This window comes from Halichoeres trimaculatus, unplaced genomic scaffold, assembly GCF_033239565.1.
Source record: "Halichoeres trimaculatus isolate MK-OKI-2021-1 unplaced genomic scaffold, fHalTri1.1 fHalTri1_scaffold_19, whole genome shotgun sequence".
Classification (NCBI taxonomy): domain Eukaryota; kingdom Metazoa; phylum Chordata; class Actinopteri; order Labriformes; family Labridae; genus Halichoeres; species Halichoeres trimaculatus.
In genome coordinates, this window is record NW_027437197.1 from 15,740,599 (window position 1) to 15,758,314 (window position 17,716).

Consider the following 17,716-nt stretch of genomic DNA (forward strand, 5'->3'; position numbering starts at 1 on the left):
TCTGTCTTTGTTGCAGAGAGTTCAGATGTACACCTTTGTTTTTTTTAAAGATATTAATCAAAATTTCTGTACTTTATAATTCAATTACTGAATTCAAAAAGCCTAAACCTTGAAAGATGAGTTCCCGTTTACACTTTCTGTCATGTCAGCTCCTTTTCTTTCACCCCTCCAATGTTAACGAACACTTAGTGAATCTAGGAGTCGGAATAAGATAGAAAAGCCTCCTTTTCCACAACACCTGAAAGAACCAGTCCTTGTTGTACAGCTTGGGGTTTTTATTTCTGCAGTGATGTTCAATGAATGTTTCATCTCGATGCACAGATCTCTCAAACTTTTCACCTTTCCAAGCTCGAGTGCAGACATCTGTGAGACGCCACCGCTTTATTTTTTTTCTGTAGATTATAACTCACAGACGAGTTCCTTTGAGGAGAAGAACCACAGCTTTGTCCCGTTTTCCTTCCTCCGTGATAAAATTAAAGCATCCTCGAAGCATGTTTCACATAAAGTCCTTGTTTACATGCTCAGCTGCCTGAAGCAGCGTGTCCACGTCTCTGAGCTACAAATTCATAAAGTCACACGTTAACACTGATCGAAGCTCACATTCTCCTAACAAAATAATATTGCACTTAACATCCTTGCACACAAAGCGCCATTATCCTCACACTTAATATATATAATATTAATATATATATTTATATACTGACGTCCTTGCTTTTCCATTCACACAGATGTAGTTTATCCTCATACAGAAACATCAGTAAGAAAGTCGTCTTAAAAAACACAAGGGGGCTAGAAATAACACTAATTTTCAAAAGGAAGTATTCTACACTATACTCGTACAAATCTCTGTTTTTTTTTCAGAAGTGCTATACAGCAAAAAGAAAGAATTATGTCTTCTTTAAAACAAAAAGCCAGCAGGTTACTGCTCGTCCTCATTTTCCTGACCTGAACCTTCAGAGCGATCTCCTTCTATTCGATCTGCGGGAAGAAAAAAGCACCAATTACAACAGATTCGACTTTTAAGAGTGAGTAAATGTGTGACAAAAACTAAAGACAAAGTTTATCTTTGAGTACCTGATCTGATGTGATTGAGGGAGGCCAACATTCGGAGCATGAATGAAGCCGGGACTGTGATTGTGTTTCTGGTTTCCTCCAGCATCAGCTCGTTACGAGTTATTACCTGGACGAGAAAGAGGAGGAATGCTTGAAAAATGATCTCAGGAAAAGTAATTTACCTAAAGACTGCCTGAGAGGAGTATTTCCATACAGAAATGTTTACTCAACACTGTTTTCTTAGAAATGAGCTTCCTTGAACGTTAGGTGAGCTAATTCTGTGGCTGTGACTGTTTGTTGTCCTTGTCTCACCTCATTAGCGAGGACTCTGTTGAACGACGGCGACTGCTCGAGTGGTGACCAAATCTTGATGTCGTAGTCTATCCCTGAAGAAGCAAGAACTAAAACCAGAGCAGAAGATAAACAGTAAGTTAGTAAAAGAGGAAACATCCTATCATCCACTGAGTGAAGCAGGAGGAGGGGGACTCACTGGGGTCGAAGGGGTGCGGCTGCAGACAGTTGACTACGTGGTTGTCGGCCTCCAGCAGCATGAGGTGCTCGGCTGTGTGTCTATCCCAGATGAAGATGTGACCGCAGTCTGAGCCGCTCATCACAAAGTTGTTGCCCCAGAAACACGACTCCTTTATCTGCACAGTGAAGATAAAAATAAAGCATAACCACTTTCCAAAGATGAAAGAGTCAGACATTGGGTTTATTTGCCTTTCACACCAGAAAATTACAAGATTCATTTTTAACCTTTTCCCTGAACCATTAATTCATCATCTACTGTTGACTCACATCTCTGTTTGTCAAAAAACCCAAGACACAGTCATCACATCAGCTGTAAAGCTGAAATATGCAATCTGTGGATCCTGTAGCTCTTAATGAGCTCCCCTGAGTGTGTGTTTCTGAGCTGTACCATTGTCCTTGAGTTGCGATGGCCTTTGTAGACCATTTTGACAGAGGGTCTCCTGATATTCTGCGTCTCACTCTCCTCCATCTCCCTCCTCTCTTTCCTCCTGCGAAACAGCTCCTGGATCCGAGCGGCCGCCGAGCGCCTGCAAAAAAAAGAAAATCATTATTACGCTCTCTGAAAACAAAAAACAAAAGACACGAAGCCATGCTGTGACTGGTGCTCATGACTTCATGCTTCAAATCCTGAGCAAACTATGCCGCTATCATCAAGTCAACCCAAAGCAAAGAAGAGCAGGCACGGCAAACATTCGGACCGATCAAAGGTCGCCGACAAATCCCTAAACTGATGACGTGTCAGCGGACTCACAAAGTGAAAACTGGAATTACAAAATCTTCAAAATGCTGCTCAAACTCACTCTCAGTGGACTCAGGATTCACATGCTCTACAGTCAGCTGTGTGTGTGTGTGTGTGTGTGTGTGTGTGTGTGTGTGTGTGTGTGTTAGTTTTTTTATTAGTGAGTCAAACACACCCCATTTTTACACACACCATGACGTGTTGTTTTTCCACATCACACACCTCTCAGGTTAGATGCTTTAAGTGCAGAAATCTTTACCTGATCATCCTATCTCCTACAGCAGAGCCTCTGGAATTAAATCTACATTTGTAATCAACAGTCATCACAGGAAAACAAAGATCCCAGCTCCCACCCTCCTAAGTAAGACTTTAAAAAGAGGAGTGTAGAACCTGCGTGGGAGACATCACGTCAGGTGTTAGTCGTACCTCTGTCCCTGTCCTCTGAACCTGGTGGACGGGATCAGGATGGGGTCATCGTCGCTGTCGTCAGAGTCCTGGTTCCCTCGTGCAGGCTGGCTCTGGCTCTGGCTCTGGCTCTGACCCTCCTCGCCCTCCTCCTCCCTGGCTGTGGGCTCCGCTCTCCTGCAGCCTCCCGAGGTGTCCTCCATGCCTTCAGGCTGCGATGAAGTCGCTGCGGTGACGCTGCTGCCTCCCGAGGAGCTCTCTGCTGGGGCCTGAGTGGACGAGCTGCTGGGGGCGCTGGAGCAGGACACAGCAGAGGGGGGGTCCGTGGAGGCAGCACGCACACTCTGTGGTCCTGAAGACTCCTGGCGAGCTGAAGGAAAATACAAACATTGGTAAATTTGTTTACCTGTGGTTCATCAACTCATTAACATTTTTGCTTGAGCAGCGCAACAAAATAGAATTAAAAAGGATTGCTAAGAGAGCTGAAGCAAGGCCCTGACATAAAAAAAATCCTGATATATTTATATTTCTCCAGAGCAGGACTCACCTTGCTCTGATACCGAGGTCTCTGTGGACTCTTTGTTCTGTACGCTCATAGACTCTGATGCTTTGGGTCCTCCGCTTCCCAGAGAGCTGGATGTGCTGCTGCTCCTGAAGAGGAGGAGGAGAAAACAGAGACTCTCAGGGTTACAGCTTCTGGGATTTTTTTACAGATCAATATGATAAAAGTGAGAAATTAGCATGATGATTCTTCATTTTATCTCTCTGTGGTTAAGCTGCAGCAGCTTCTTCCTGTTGGTATAAAACTTTATAAATCAATCTGATTTTGAACATTTTACTCAGTAAAACTCCCAAAAAGCTCAGTTGATAAGTCAAAAGTAGAGCTACTGGAGGGAATCCAGCATTAAAACAGGACCAACAAACATTTTATGTCTGTAGACTCGGTCGATGACTCACCACTCATCTGTGAAGTCCAGCTTGATGGTGCTGGTGGTGGTTCCCTCTGAGCTGTAGTGCAGGCTGAGGACAGGCTCTGCTGCACTGGGCCGACTGGTGCCTGGAGTGGAGGAGGAGGAGGTGGTGGAGGAGGAGGAGGAGGTGGTTGGAGCGCTGCTGCTGCTGCTGCTGCTGACTGCTACAGAAACAGGCGGATCAGAGGATGAACTCGCAGCGTGTGCTGCTCCTGAGAGGAGAGATAGAAAGACGTGAAGAGAGTTACACTCTGCTCAGTTGAATCACAAATTTTTTCTCAGTGCACGACTCCCTGATGTTCACGGCGTGTTATTAGTGGAGTTTAAGCATACGGGAAACATGCAAACTTCTGTTGCATCATGTCTCTGTTGGGTGAGAACACCCAACGGTGATGTGAACATGCAGCAGATGTTGATAAAAGCAGACAGTGGGAGTACAGAGTGTTACAAACAACAGCCACAAGAAGACACAAACACACACACACACACACCGGGACGCAGGAGAGACACATGTTAAAGCCCCTTTATCGCTTACAGTAACTGTGATTAGACCTAACTTTTATCTACCTGCATATAAAGTGTATTCTTCAACACATTTTCCTGTTATCCAGGTTTATGTCCTTACAGAAGTCAAACTATTCTCCTTTTGTGTGATTTATTGCTATACCTGAGCTGTTACCTGGTTACTGCACAGGTAAATACACACTGTGGGTTTGGAGTGAGACAGATTGACTCTCTTTCTCTGGGACTGGAGGAGGAGAGTGCAAACAAAGAGACAGAGGACATTAAAGCGATGGACGTCAGACTGTGAGGAGCTAGAGGACACAGCAGGGATGCACCGACCCTAAAGCGGCGTGAGAATCTGTGAGTCAAGTACTGACTCAAGCTGGGTCACTCTATTAAATCTGGGAGCCAGCTGAGAGACTACTTCAGTTACAGGATGGCAGAGGGAGCCAAAGAGTCAACTTCTGGAGTTTGACTTGAAACAAGTTCAGCCTGAAGCATAAAAGAAGATTTTTTCTGCAGACTTATTGAGGTATTTCTCCTAAACTCTGGTGTCTGATTTGCAATAATCCAAAAGTCCCATCGGTGCATCCCAAAGAGAATCTCTTTCTTTCTTTGCTCTGTGAGGGAGGGTGAAGACGACACAGCTAAGAGCAGGGTGGGAGTGTCGGGGGTAGGGGGGAGAGGGACGCACCCTGCTGTTCATCGAGAGTCATGGATCCCAGCTGTTTGTTTACCACAGACGAGGGGGAATCTGGAACACAAACGAGACCGACTAAACATCGGACACACGGGTCCAACCTGAGGACTCACACAGTCGACACGCACAGGGGTTAAAAACTCAGAACTCAGGTTAAAATAAAAGAAACAGACATGATCCAGGCCGAGCGAGTGAGCTGTAGAATCAGACCCAGGAGGAGAAGTTTCATTTGACTCTGAGTGCAGCTTCATGAGAATCAGAGATTAGTCTGAACCAAGACATGAACATGACACATACACACATGCAGAGAAATGTACAAACTGTATGATGAGACATGAAACTGAACGTTAGAATTTAAGTTACAGAGAAACATTCCTCTTTATGCTTGCTTTCTGTATGTTTCATCGATCAGGTTATATCCATGTTAGACTTTTGTTTTGTGTCTAAAAAGGTTTTTACTGCCAAGTCCTTGTGTGTAACATCAAACATGAACAACATCGTGAGCCATGAGGACAACAAAGCAGAGCTTCACACTGGCTGGTGCCACTCCAACAGGTGAAAACCCAAGCAACAGGTGGAGCCATGGAGTGAGAGCGTTAGTGAGCAGGTGGGTGAGGGGTGAGTGGACGGGAGGAGAGCCGACAGAGGTGAACAAACATCACGGTGCATCGTCGTTGAAAAGGGAGAAGATCAGTGAGAGATTAGATCGAGCAGAGATCTGCTTTCGTCTGCTGTTTCTGCACGGGGTGGGGGTTAAGATGGCCATGCGAACAGCCCGCATGGAGGGGTGAGGAGCGCAGAGGGGAGGGTAACCTGTAGGGGGAGGTGTCTCAGCAGCAGCAGCAGCTCTCTGGGATTGTCTCTCAGGGGCTGCGGAGGAGGAAGAGGAGGAAGAAGAGGAAGAAGAAGCAGCCGCTCGCTGACCCCGTCCTGGAGGGTCGGCCAGCCGGAGCAACCTCTGCAAACGCCTACACACTAAACTTATGGGCAGCCGGTGAGGACCGTACTCTGACAGAGAGGGAGAGGAGGAGAGGAGGAGAGGAGGAGAGGAGGAGAGGAGGAGAGTGACGCACGATTAGAAGACTGAGGGAGGATGTGAGGAGGAGGAGATGAGAGGATGCTGAAGGAGGAGAGATTGAAGTGAGGCTGCTGCTTGAGTGGAGTGGCTCCGACAAACACACACAGAGATGAACACACACACAAACACACACACACAAACAGAAAAGACTTCTCTAATACGACTTGCTGCATTATGTGGATTCTCCAATCATTTATATAAAGACACTGCTGTAATCTTTACCTGACAGAGCGGGTTCTGAGGTGGGCGTAGGTGTTGGCGTGGGTGTCCCGGCGCTCTCCTCCTGACTCCTCTGCTCTGAATCAGGTGAGGAAGTGAGCGGGGAGGATGAAGGAGCTGAACTCTCCACTGATGAGGAGCTGGAAGGAGGAGGAGCTGTGACAGCTGACCCTGAGGAGGAAGAGGAAGTGGATTTAGGCATGGTGGAGGCGGCAGGAGGAGCAGGGGGAGCCTCTGGAGCATCGGATCCTGCAGGCCTTTCGGGGGCGCTGGATTCCTGGGTGGAGCCTCCTGCTGGGGCGGCTGGAGTACTCGGCGGACCCTCTGGACGAGCAGCTGTCCCTGAGAGAAGAAAAGAACCAGGTTTAATTAACTTTTTACAAGGTGGGGCGATGTTTGTGAAATTAAGATGATAACATATTTATAACCAGTTTAAAGGGAAATTTAATTCAGAGACTCTTAAATCCTTTTTATATTGATTATTTAAGAAGCAATATTTAGGCCTCTTTAGTTTCATCTTAACGTCAAAGCCCCAGAGGTTGCAGAAAAGGAAATCAGATTGTGGAGTAAGGACAGAAAGACGCTGCAGGGGTATCGATATAAAAGTACATAAACTAGATGGTGGTAGGACTCTGTAACAAGGCGGCTAAAGACTTAACATGAAAACACTTGTTTGGTAAGAAATAAAGATGGTTTGGCAAGAACATACCTTTAACCTGAATATGTAGTATGGGTAAAATGTAGTAAATGTCTCACCTCTGGGCCGGGTCTGAGGCCGAGCTCCTCTGTTGCTGCCCTGAGCTTCACTGGCCTCCTCAAACCACCGAGACAGCATGTCGGACATCCTCTGCATCAGAGACACGTTGGGGCTCTGCTCTCCTACAGGAGGAGGAAAAAGTTCACAGGTTTAAAGCTGCTGACCAATATTTAGATCATGGAGACCTTTTGTATATGCATGCTCCTGCACAGTGTCTCCATGTGGTGGATACTACGTACCATGCCTCTTTGAGGTTCATAACTAACTGTAAACCTCTGACTCATCATTGTGAGTTGTACCTTGGTTGGAGGGCCTGCTCTGGCGACCTGGAGGCTCACACATTGTTACACTTTTATCTTTAAGGCAGTTCTTGGTTTTTATCATGGGGAAAAGGACCGGACAGTACTTTCTGCGCTCTCAGGACCTCATTACGCTCTCGGTCCCTAACGCTGGGACTGAAATTAGGAAAGGGGTGAATGACTTAAAGCTCAAGGAGCTGGTGTCCTTAAATGTTTTTAGATCTAAAATGAAAGACATGGAGGCAGGTTATATAAGATGTCAGTGTTTTAGCTCCGTTGTTTGAGTAGTTGTTTCCTGGAATGGAATTTTAATCCATTATCTTGTGTTTTATTGACTGTACTTTGTCTCTTTTTGTGATTCTTGTCTGTAACTTTGTGTTTTGCTGATGCCTGTCTTAGCCAGGTCTCCTTTGATAAAGAGGTTTTTAATCTCAATGGGACCAACCTGGTTAGATAAAGGTTAAATAAATAAGTGTTGTATGTTTTTGTTCCTTAGGAGTGAGGTGACCATATGTTGCCTTTTGCCCGTACATGTCCTTCTTTTTGGTCATAAAATAATAAAACGTCACCCTGGGCCTCTGGACATTATTCCACAGACATTATTTCTATCTGTTAAGATGTTGAGCATGTGCGCTGCATGCCTCGAGGCATGAAAGACCCAGACCATGTCTTCTCTCAGGTCCAAACAGAAAACATCCTCTGACTGTCTGCTCTCATTTTCTTTTTCTTTAATTCTGAGCCATCATTATGTTTTTTACATTAGCCAAAAGAAATCAGAATGGATAGCTTTTTTTATTTTCCAATTTTCAATTTCCAAAAAAAAACACTGAAGAAAACCTATTTTTTATTTTGTTTAACCAGGATTTTGAGGCATTAATTATATTTTTACACAAGAGAAATAGCAGTTCTGATCAGAGGGCCACCTTGCTTTTTTACTGAAGTATGTTGTGAGTTATTAGTCATGTCTACAGAAAAACTTCACTTCAAACAGAAGAAGAATGTTTTAATAAATGTATGCTTTAAAAAGCTACTTTGTAGCTGGGTAGGAGGTCCTCTTTTTGAGTTTTCAGAATTACTCAGAGGGAGCCTAAAAAATGGAGGAACTCAGAATCACTGTTAGATCAACGAGCTGGGTTCCGACTCTGTAAACAAGCTGAGCTGACTTTTCTGAAAGCTACCCTCAGGTCTGCAGTAATGTCAGAGAAATCCTGAATTTAAAAACACGGATGTTTGAATTTTGTGGTTTTCAAAGAGCTTTTAGATCTAACAGAGCTTTGTGTCACATCCTGAGAGATCTGCATGAATAACTTTGACCTTTGTTGACTTCTTTGTAAGTGAGGAAAAAAAAAATGTAGAGGGTTTCATTCCTTTGTAGATTCTCTGAAAGCTTGAGTGTTAGGATGCTGATTGATTTAAATGGAGGGTTTGGATCTTTGGATTCTGACTTTAACTCAAATGTTTTTCTGCCACTGTCGGCTCTGGGCTCACCGTCTCTCTCCCGCTCGCTCTCGGGGCGAGCTCGGGGTCCCGTATCAGACCAGTCACCTCGTAGACGGAGGCGCTTCACTGGAGGCTGTCTCAGCTGTGGAAACACACACACACAGGGAAAAAGATTAGCAGTTTGTCAGTCAAAGCATGGTCAAAAATAGCTCTGCTGCCAAAGCAAAACACTGCTCGTCTCTGTCAGTGTCCTCTTTACTGCCCCCCTCCTTCACCCTCCTGGCTGCACGCTGAGGGTGCCTTCACTTTCCAGTCCCCTGGCTCGCTCTGCAGGGCAACAGGCTCAGAGCCAGAAATAGAAAAAGGGGCTCTTAGAGCAGGAACTATCAACTGCTCTGCTCAGGAGGTGTCATCGGGTCTGGATAAGAGCTGAAGTGCTGAAAAGGAGCTGGGGCAGAGAGAGATAGTAGAACAAATCGGAAAGAAAAGAGGCCCTGAAGAAATGAGGTTACAGGTGGAGGGAAACAGAGACAGAGAGGGGTAATGAGCCCAGGCCTGGCCGTGCCCTGCACCTCCGTCTGAACTATTTTGGACGGCAGATAGAGGAACACCGTGTGCGTCGGTCGCTGTATTTGGAAAGGAATGTGTGTGGTGGATGCATCCCGACACAGCTGAACTCACCACGAGGCTTTGAAGCAGTGGCACCATGATCCAGCACATTCAGACACACGTGAAGACCAGATCACACAAATACTGGGTCTGGTGTTTAGTTATATCTCAAACTGAATGCTTCCTGAAACAAATGTAGAGATCTGTTTCTATACAGACAAAAGACGTCTTTGGAAAGCTTCCATTTAGTTCCTTTTTTATCAGTTTCAATCTGTCTTTGCTCTGCTCGCTGTGTCAACATCTCAGATTCAGCCCTGATGTCTCTCAGAGGAGCTGCTGAAGGTCCCCATGTCATCTTTCTTTACTCACAGACAATGAGTGTGTGTGTTTCTTCTCTGGTTGAGCTGTAAGACTATGACCATGGCATTCTGTAAAATCAGCCAAGTTAAAAATCAACCAACATATAAATCTGATAGAAACACGAGGCTGCAAAATGAGGACTGTTGTTGAGTTAAAAATAATCTTTGTATTTTTCAGTAGTTGTAAGGATTTCTTGGTCTTATTTTTGTGTAAGAGAGTGAAAACCACGTGAATCACCTCCTCCCTCCTCTCCTCGGACGGACCCTTCAGCTCTCGGGCCTGGTCGTCTTTGGGATCAAACAGGTAGATGTAATCAGACGAGTAGCTGACCAGAACCTCCTGACCGTCCTCACTGTAGCAGAGGGACGTCACCCGACACGACTTGTTGGACAGGTGAGCAGGGACGAACCTCACGCACATACCCGTCGTCCCCCGGCCCATGTAGTTACCTGAGGAGGAGAAGAAGACTCTGAGGGATGTTGATCTGGGGATAAGAGCGGCAAAGCTTCTGAAATGAAGGGAAAACTTTCTGCATGAATCATAGAATTAAAAATCTGTGAATCAGGGAAACACTGACGTCTTTACGCAACTCTGTTTCTTTCCTGTACAAATAACCTGTTAGTTCAGCTCTACAGCTTTGATTACATAAATGCTAAAAACAAGATTTCACTCTTTTAATTTTAGTCTTTTTATTCTATGTAATAGGCAAAAGCCAAAGATATATCTCTTGAAGAAGAGGTTAAGGCCATTGTCTTATTTTTCTGAAATTTATGTCTTATTCCAAATTTAGAATCACAATTTTTTTCAACAGTATTCTGAGATTAAAGAAATCTGACTGTTTCCAACAGTTCTAAGATAAAATATCAATTTTTTTTCTCTAAAAATTAAAAGTAACCTCAGATTTCTGAGGGAAAAAAGTAGAAATCTGACTATTTTTAAGAGCTGTAAGGTAAAAAACGTTTTTTTTTTTGTTTTTTTTTCTCCAAATGCTAACTCTAATCTCTGAAATCTGAGAAGAAAAGTCAGATTTCAGACTCACCTCTTCAGTGGCTGTAATCCTCTATAACCTACCTTGCTCTTTAGGGGTGTATTTTAAAAATTTAACTTTATAACAGAATAAGGATTATAAAATGAATCTATATCTCATATCTTTGCACTCTAGGATTTCACTTATGTTTAGAAAAGGGTAAAAAAAAAATCAGGAGGCCCACCTAGCACAGAAGGAATCAATACCACCATCCTTATTCACGTATATTTAACTCTAAAAAAGTGTTAACTAAAGAAATGCTGCTCATGAAGGACTCGAAGTGACAGTTTACCTGTCGCTCTGGTGCCCAACATGCGTCTGTCATAGATCCGCACTGAGCTGTCTGAGCAGCCCACAGCCAGGTAGTACGGCACCAGGGGAGAGATGGATATGGAAGTGGCTGCTCTCCGACAGTTTATCAGAATGTCCTGAAATCAGAGGAAAAACAGGAAAACAGCTTTAATGAGTCAAACAATTAAGAGAGGGAAACAACTCTCAACAGTGGAGTTAGAATGAGGATGAGTAATTAAACATCTTCACTGAGTGTTTAATCCTCCAGGCGTGGTCGTGTAACTCTGACAGGTTGTAGAATAATTAAAAGAAGGAGGTAACAGAGAGCAGTAAAAGGATTCGCTCAGTTTTCAGGTCACAGGCACAGATCTGAGGCGTGAAACAGGAGGAGACGCAACACAATCTAGACAGACCTGTCTCCTTCTCTCTCTCACACACACACACACACACACACACACACACACACACACACACACACACACACACACACACACACACACACACACACACACACACACACACACACACCTCTATCTGAAGCAGCCTGGCTTGTAGCCAGTGAGGCTGTTTTCTGAATTACTCTTGAGAAAGAAAGCTGTCAGCTCTTATAAGAAATGAGGGAGATGAGTTTCTGTCAGCAGGATTAATATTAAATTAATACCCCTTCTGAGAGCTGGTGGGGAGACATAATTAAAACTGATTTCTAACACGTGAGGAAACCCAGAATGACCAGTGAACCAGAAAGTGAGAGCGTACATCTTTGCAGTCTTCTTTTGTGCAGCTCGTCTTCATGCGAAGGTCGAACCACCGCACTGTGCCGTCCTCACCACACGACAGAAATGTGTAGGGGTCGTTTGGTACCGTCATAATCTGAAGAGGAGAAAAGAACGGTTGGTAAGGAGGAGGCAGAAACACAGAAGAAGACTTCAGATGTCTCCTGTTCTGTACCTCGTAGGCCGTCCCGTAGTGGCATGTGAATTGACACTGTCTGTTGTACTCTGGGCTCTTCTCGGTGTGTGTGTAGTAGATGATGCCGTCTCCTGAGCACGAGATGATCTCCTGACCGTTGGTGTGGGGCATGAACTTGGCACTGAAGATGTTTGCCCGATGACCTGAGCGTATCGACTTCTTGACCTGAGAGAGACAAAAAAATCCACTTAATTCAAAAAAGAGGACAAACATCAAAGAAACTGAAGGAACTCATCAACCACACTGATTCAAATATAACAGAGAAGACCCAGTTAATTACTCCTGAAAAAGTGAGACCTTCTGATATTCACTCCATCCACAAGTTCATGCATAAGAAATTGAGAAATAAAATCCAAGAAAAACAATCAGATTATCTTCATTTGTTTTATTCAAATACAGTTGATTCACCTCTTTGGGGTTCCTTCACACTGTTTCAATGTAGAGTGAGACGTACCTTTTTGTTGTATGGGTTGGTGATGACCAGAAACGTATCATCTGACCCTGACAGGATGTATTCCCCCGTGTCATTCCAAGAAATCGTGTTGACCTGTGGAGAGAAAGCATCTGGGATTATCTAGAGTCCCAGATTTCTTCACATTCACAGGGTTGAAATCAGTGGTTTATCATTTTTTAGACTAAACACTGAAACACTCACAAGTCTAGATCTATTTTTTCTGCTTTTTTACAAAAGTTGACTGCGAAATATGACAGTGGGGGTCCTGATATTTATAATATACAGAAGACTCTGCACCAATAATTTGAATCTGTGAGTCTCAGGTGAGATGTTGATTAATTCAGTTAATTATCTGACGTCATATGGAACAAAAAAAGCCACAACACTATAAGAAAAAGAAGAAGTTTGGTGAAATCTGATGTGGCAAAAGCTACATCCTGCTCATGTGTTTGTGTTTTTTTCTAATTCCTCTTTTTATAAAAGCAATAATAAAATTTCCTCAAACCCTGGCTGACTCTGTGGTTAGAACTCTGTTGATAGGACCAGCAGTCCCTCTGGGAAATGTTTGCTGATGTTGTTTTGGCGTTCTGGATGAAGTGACGGCCGGCGTGGGCCGATAGTGTGACAGGACGTGTGACTGTTGTGTCAGCTTCAGGTTTCTCAGAGGCATTAAACCACCTGGCCCGAGGTCAGAGAGCTGCTCTCTGTCAGAGACCAAGGCTTCAGAGACCGGCTGAGGAAAAGTGGCAGGATGTTTCAAAAGGAAGAGATGTTCAGATTTAGATCTGTTTGGATTCAGAACACGAATCGGGCTGAGTTTATCCTGCAGGATGAACTGGGTTTGAGGTGTTTGGCTTTTGTGCTCGCTTGGGGAATATGTTGAGAGGAAAGCAACAAAAGTTAAAGGTTGTGAAAAAAGAAGCAGAATTTAGAAAGTGTTGAAGATATATCTATTTTATATTAAGAATCTGGGATTCAACAATTCCGTTATGCGACCACCACTGACAGAAAAAAAACAAGTCCAAGTTTAAGTCACTTACGCAGCCATCATGTACATTCAGCGTCCCTTCAAGTTTCAGCCTCTGGACGAACTCTCTTCTACCTGAGAAAAGAAAAAGAGAAAAAAGCTTTCAGTAAAAAAATCTGAAAACTTAATATTTGTGGAATTAAAGCAGGAGCTCTTTCTTGCTCACAACATGACAAAAAAAAACAAAAACAAAATCAATAATAAGGATTTGATCACATATTATTGTCTCACAGAGACATACATTTCCAGACAAAGTTCAAATGATTCTTCTTGACTTTCTTTTTGCCGTCTCAAAAACACCCAAACAAACATCCCTCAGTCACAACAAAGATCAGTGAGGAACTAAAGGCTGAAGCAGCACCAACATCAGCCTGAAACTCTGCTGTAGTTTTAAATTCAGACGAATTAAATGTTTGAAACATGATGAAATCTTTCAGAGAGCTTCGTCTGTGATCTTGTCGCCCTGTTCTCTGTAAAAGGTTGTGCTGCAGCGCGTAAAAGCTGCAAAAGCTCAAATAAATCTGACCACACTCAACTCGTCAGCATGGGCATTAAAACAATAAACCCCATCTTTGAGTGTGCTTTGGACAAGAATCCCAAACAATGCATGATGGGAAGCTGCAATTATGTACTCAACAGTGAGTGGATGTGACACAGCTCAGGAAACAAAAGGACGGTTAGATTTTGCAACCTCTTGTGTTCATCTTGTTTGCATTTAGGATCGAAGTTAGATTTGTGTGTAGGAACTCTTCGATACTCTGATTTTATACAGATTAAGCTGGAATTGAGACACAGACATAGATCCAAACCAGCGCCCTGAAACAGACATCATGAGAGCAGGAGCTATGCTGTGTTCTTTCTCTGCTGTGAGGAGATGTAGAAGTCTGCTGAGTGTCTGGGTGAAGAGGTTACAAAAATAAAACACCTTTGACCCTCTAGAGGAAGTCTTGTTGTCATCTTAAACTGTCAGAGGACTTTTATAGCTCTAACACAACCATGCAGTGACAATTAAGATGTCACTGTTTGGTCCATTTGTGAGCTGTTACTTCTCTACGACTTTTAACACTCCTATGACTATCTCACTGTGAAGCCGGGAAGTGCTGCTCCTTAAACTGAGAGACTTGAGAAACCAGGTGCTGTATATGCAAATGAGAGCTTTAACCTGCATCGACAGGTTTCAGGAGTGTTGCAGCATCAGTGTCGACTCATCCTCCTCCTCTGGAGCTCCGTGTAACAGCCAGTCAGAGACGACCTACTCGGCCACTCAGCGACCGTCTGATAGTGTTTAGATGTACAGGATGGAGATACAGTTGTATGTTTCCTGTGGCTAAAGTAGCTATTAACCACATTACTCAACTAGAAAAGCACTCAGAGAGCAAAGACCTCTGCCAAGCATATTGTGATTGTGACGCAACACTGTAGTCCTACTTTAATGTTATACTCCCCTTCAGCAGACTGTCTGCTACAATTTGGTGTTAGTTGCAGGTTCGTATGATAATTTGTTACCTGACATTGTTGAAAACTATGATGACCCAGTACATATTTCATATTCCAGATCTTTGTATCCAGAATATTGCCAGGATCTGGATCGTACTTTTACTTCTGTCAGAAATTATCATGACTTTGTCTTGTGTTGTTTTGCAAAGCAATCCGACCATTTATGGTGGAGTTCTATACACAAATGGTAAAAAACGGCCCTATCTCACAATGATAAAGAATCCTTTAAAAAAAATCCTTGATCCGGACGGTGATCCAGATCACTTCCAAAATTTAATTACTTCTTACTTAACCCATTTTGAACATTTCCTGAAAAATTCATCAAGATCCATTCGTTACTTTTTGAGTTATGCTGTTCACAGACAAACGAACAAACAGACAGACAGACTGACAGACAGGCAAATTCTCCAAAAAATATAGCTTCGCAGAGGTAGAAATTGACTAACCAGCACAGGAAGGTGAATGTTTACCTGAGCTGGGGGGTGCTAGTTCTGCTAGTGTTAGCCCCACATGGTCAACCAATCTGACATTTTTATCTCCAGACTCTTAGTTGTGCTAAATGAGTGTGTACGGAGTAATTTCTTGCCTCTGGAGTTTATGTTTCAGCAGAAATGTGTTGCTCCCTAAGATCCGAAATGTTGAAGTTACAAACAAATAAATGTAGAAAAAAGATTATGAAATTTCAATTCACCTTTGTGAGGATGCTGTCCAAACTCCTCCTCTAACTGTCACCAAAGTCCTTAATATCATAAACCCTTCTTAGGTTCAGAGAAAGCAAAATTTTCTCAGACCTCTCCGGAAGTATCTGTGTAGGAATTTAGCATGTACCACCGCTTGTTGCTCCCATCCCCCAGTTGTGAAGCTAAATATATCCTGTTCCACACATTGCTGTATGTATCCTCTACACGTACACAATCACAGCTCCAGCTGTATCTCAGTCAGGCTAAAAACAGCCCTGACTAAACCTCTGTGGCACCTGCCCTACCTCGCAGGCCAATAAATCTTCATTCAACCACTGTCAGGCGCTGACTGTCTGACAGCAGTCAGTTCTTATAAAGCTCTGTGTTTGGCTGAGAGCCGGCAGAGCTGTCCTCAGTTTACACCATGAACCATTTCTGTTTTTTCCTTTTTCGTTTTTTCCTCAAAACCATCACGAAAGAAGGAAAAACTACTTAATTTAGTGTTAACATAAGAAAACTGAGTGGAAGCATCCATTTAATCTTTCTATTGTTGCATCCATACCAACGGAAGATTGTATTATTATACAATCTTCCGTTTTCCTGGTTATGCTTTTCAAGCCACATGAATGCCATGATACATGGGCAGTGTAGCTTCCTTTTTATGCACATTAAAGTGGTTGACTGATATCGGTTTTTCATCAGTTAGAGGGCAGGTCTTCTGATGGTCAATACATAATGCTGATATCACTTCGCAGATGTTGTCATTCTGCAGCTGATGTTGCCATTCTGCAGCTGATAAGATACAGCAATTTAATAACAAAAGAAAAGCAAATATGCTTTACTTGAATGAGCATTGCTAATGTAGCACTACCTATGTGATAAAGATTACATTAGTGTATGTTTGCTGTGCAGGCACTTGGCAGATCAGCCATTCAGCACATTGATTCATTCATTCTACAGCCCTGCCAACCTGAGTGCCCTTTATAAAGCACCAGGCCTTCCTTTAATGATGAAGACAACATTAATCTCAGCTTTTATCTTCATAGAGCCACCAGTCCAAGCTGTGAGATCAGATGGTGCTGCAGCCTGTGGATAGTGGCCTTGCTGTGCACCATCTCTGTCAGAATGTCTAGCCATGTCAAGATGCTGTTACTGTTACCTCACGGAGTTGGAGTATAATGGATTAACGTTACACAAAACATTCAATCCCGTGTAGCGCTGTGGTTTAGGAGACTCTGGGCGAGGATGCAAACATTCATGTAGCTGTAGCTGTTGTATTTACTCTGGACGGTCCTGACTTGGCAGAGCAACACAGCAGCACTGTTATTGATCAGACAGTCTAAAGGCTTGCGAGACAGTCGTCTAACGTCTGCCTGTCAGCTGTCAGTGCACACACACACAAACACACACACATCCTGCAGAGACAATTTACTATTTTCTTCTCTGGTTCTCTGTTAGCATTAAGAGGCTTGTTTGTTCTTACCTAAGTAGTTGGTCCTGATGGTGTTAGGATCGTTGTATCCAATTAAGCGTTTATTTACATCCCAAACCAGGTTTCCAGAGTAGGACATTGTGAGCAAATGTGGTTTTTAACTGACAATAACATTGAAACCGAGCTAACCCTTTCCCCGTTTGATGTCGCCTTTTTATTTATCGTCGCTCTGGTTGTGCCATAAAGATCAAATGCCTGTCAGTCGGGACGGGCAGGGCTGTCGTTAGGTCTCATTGCTTTAAGTGAAAGTCTCTCTGCTGCCCTGTGTCCTCTGTCCTCCTGAGTTTACAGTCTGTTAAGAGTCTGTATCTCTGCTCTCTGATAACTCTCTGCTAGCTTAGCCTGGTTTATTATTTCTTTTAACGGACAGCTGTGTCCAAACAACGCGATAACCTGCGGGATTTCATGGACAGGGTAGGCGCGCTTGTTTAGAGAAGCCTTACAGCTGCTAAGGCGGGGTCTATCGAAGGTAAATTTCAGGGTTTTTATCTTTTAAAACTTTCAAGTTTCCTGCGGGAAAAAACTCCCAAGCCGCTTTTTCGTATTCTTATTGCATTCTCACTGCCTTTGACTTTGTCTTTTCTACCTTTAATGACTTTTTTTTTAGAGCTTAT

The 17,716-nt window shown here is 43.5% G+C and overlaps 1 protein-coding gene across 2 annotated transcripts; it reads right to left on the reverse strand.

Moving 5' to 3' along the window:
- Positions 1 to 236: 236 nt before the first annotated feature.
- On the reverse strand, positions 237 to 17,494 carry dcaf6 (ddb1 and cul4 associated factor 6). 2 transcript variants are annotated; one of them, XM_074694776.1, is made up of 19 exons: positions 17,094 to 17,494; positions 13,447 to 13,508; positions 12,407 to 12,499; positions 11,932 to 12,117; positions 11,740 to 11,853; positions 10,985 to 11,120; positions 9,903 to 10,114; positions 8,745 to 8,838; positions 6,957 to 7,079; positions 6,204 to 6,542; positions 4,898 to 4,957; positions 3,686 to 3,911; positions 3,276 to 3,379; positions 2,750 to 3,098; positions 1,973 to 2,111; positions 1,544 to 1,700; positions 1,366 to 1,454; positions 1,075 to 1,180; positions 237 to 978 (listed from the first exon to the last, which is right to left on the reverse strand). In XM_074694776.1, exons 1-19 carry the CDS (start codon positions 17,179 to 17,181, stop codon positions 920 to 922), a joined length of 2,736 nt encoding a protein of 911 aa, XP_074550877.1. In that variant the 5' UTR covers positions 17,182 to 17,494; the 3' UTR covers positions 237 to 919. The 2 variants fall into 2 exon arrangements, with proteins under 2 accessions (XP_074550877.1, XP_074550878.1); XM_074694777.1 differs by lacking the exon at positions 4,898 to 4,957.
- Between the last annotated feature and the right edge of the window lie 222 nt (positions 17,495 to 17,716).

Excerpts from the sequence above, each read along its gene's own strand:
- dcaf6 (XM_074694776.1), bottom strand. The coding sequence starts at position 17,181 with ATGTCCTACTCTGGAAACCTGGTTTGGGATGTAAATAAACGCTTAATT. Across the intron at positions 8,839-9,902 it reads CCGAGGAGAGGAGGGAGGAG|CTGAGACAGCCTCCAGTGAA; the intron begins GTGATTCACGTG and ends GTGTTTCCACAG. Across the intron at positions 1,455-1,543 it reads GCCGCACCCCTTCGACCCCA|TTCTTGCTTCTTCAGGGATA; the intron begins GTGAGTCCCCCT and ends CTCTGGTTTTAG.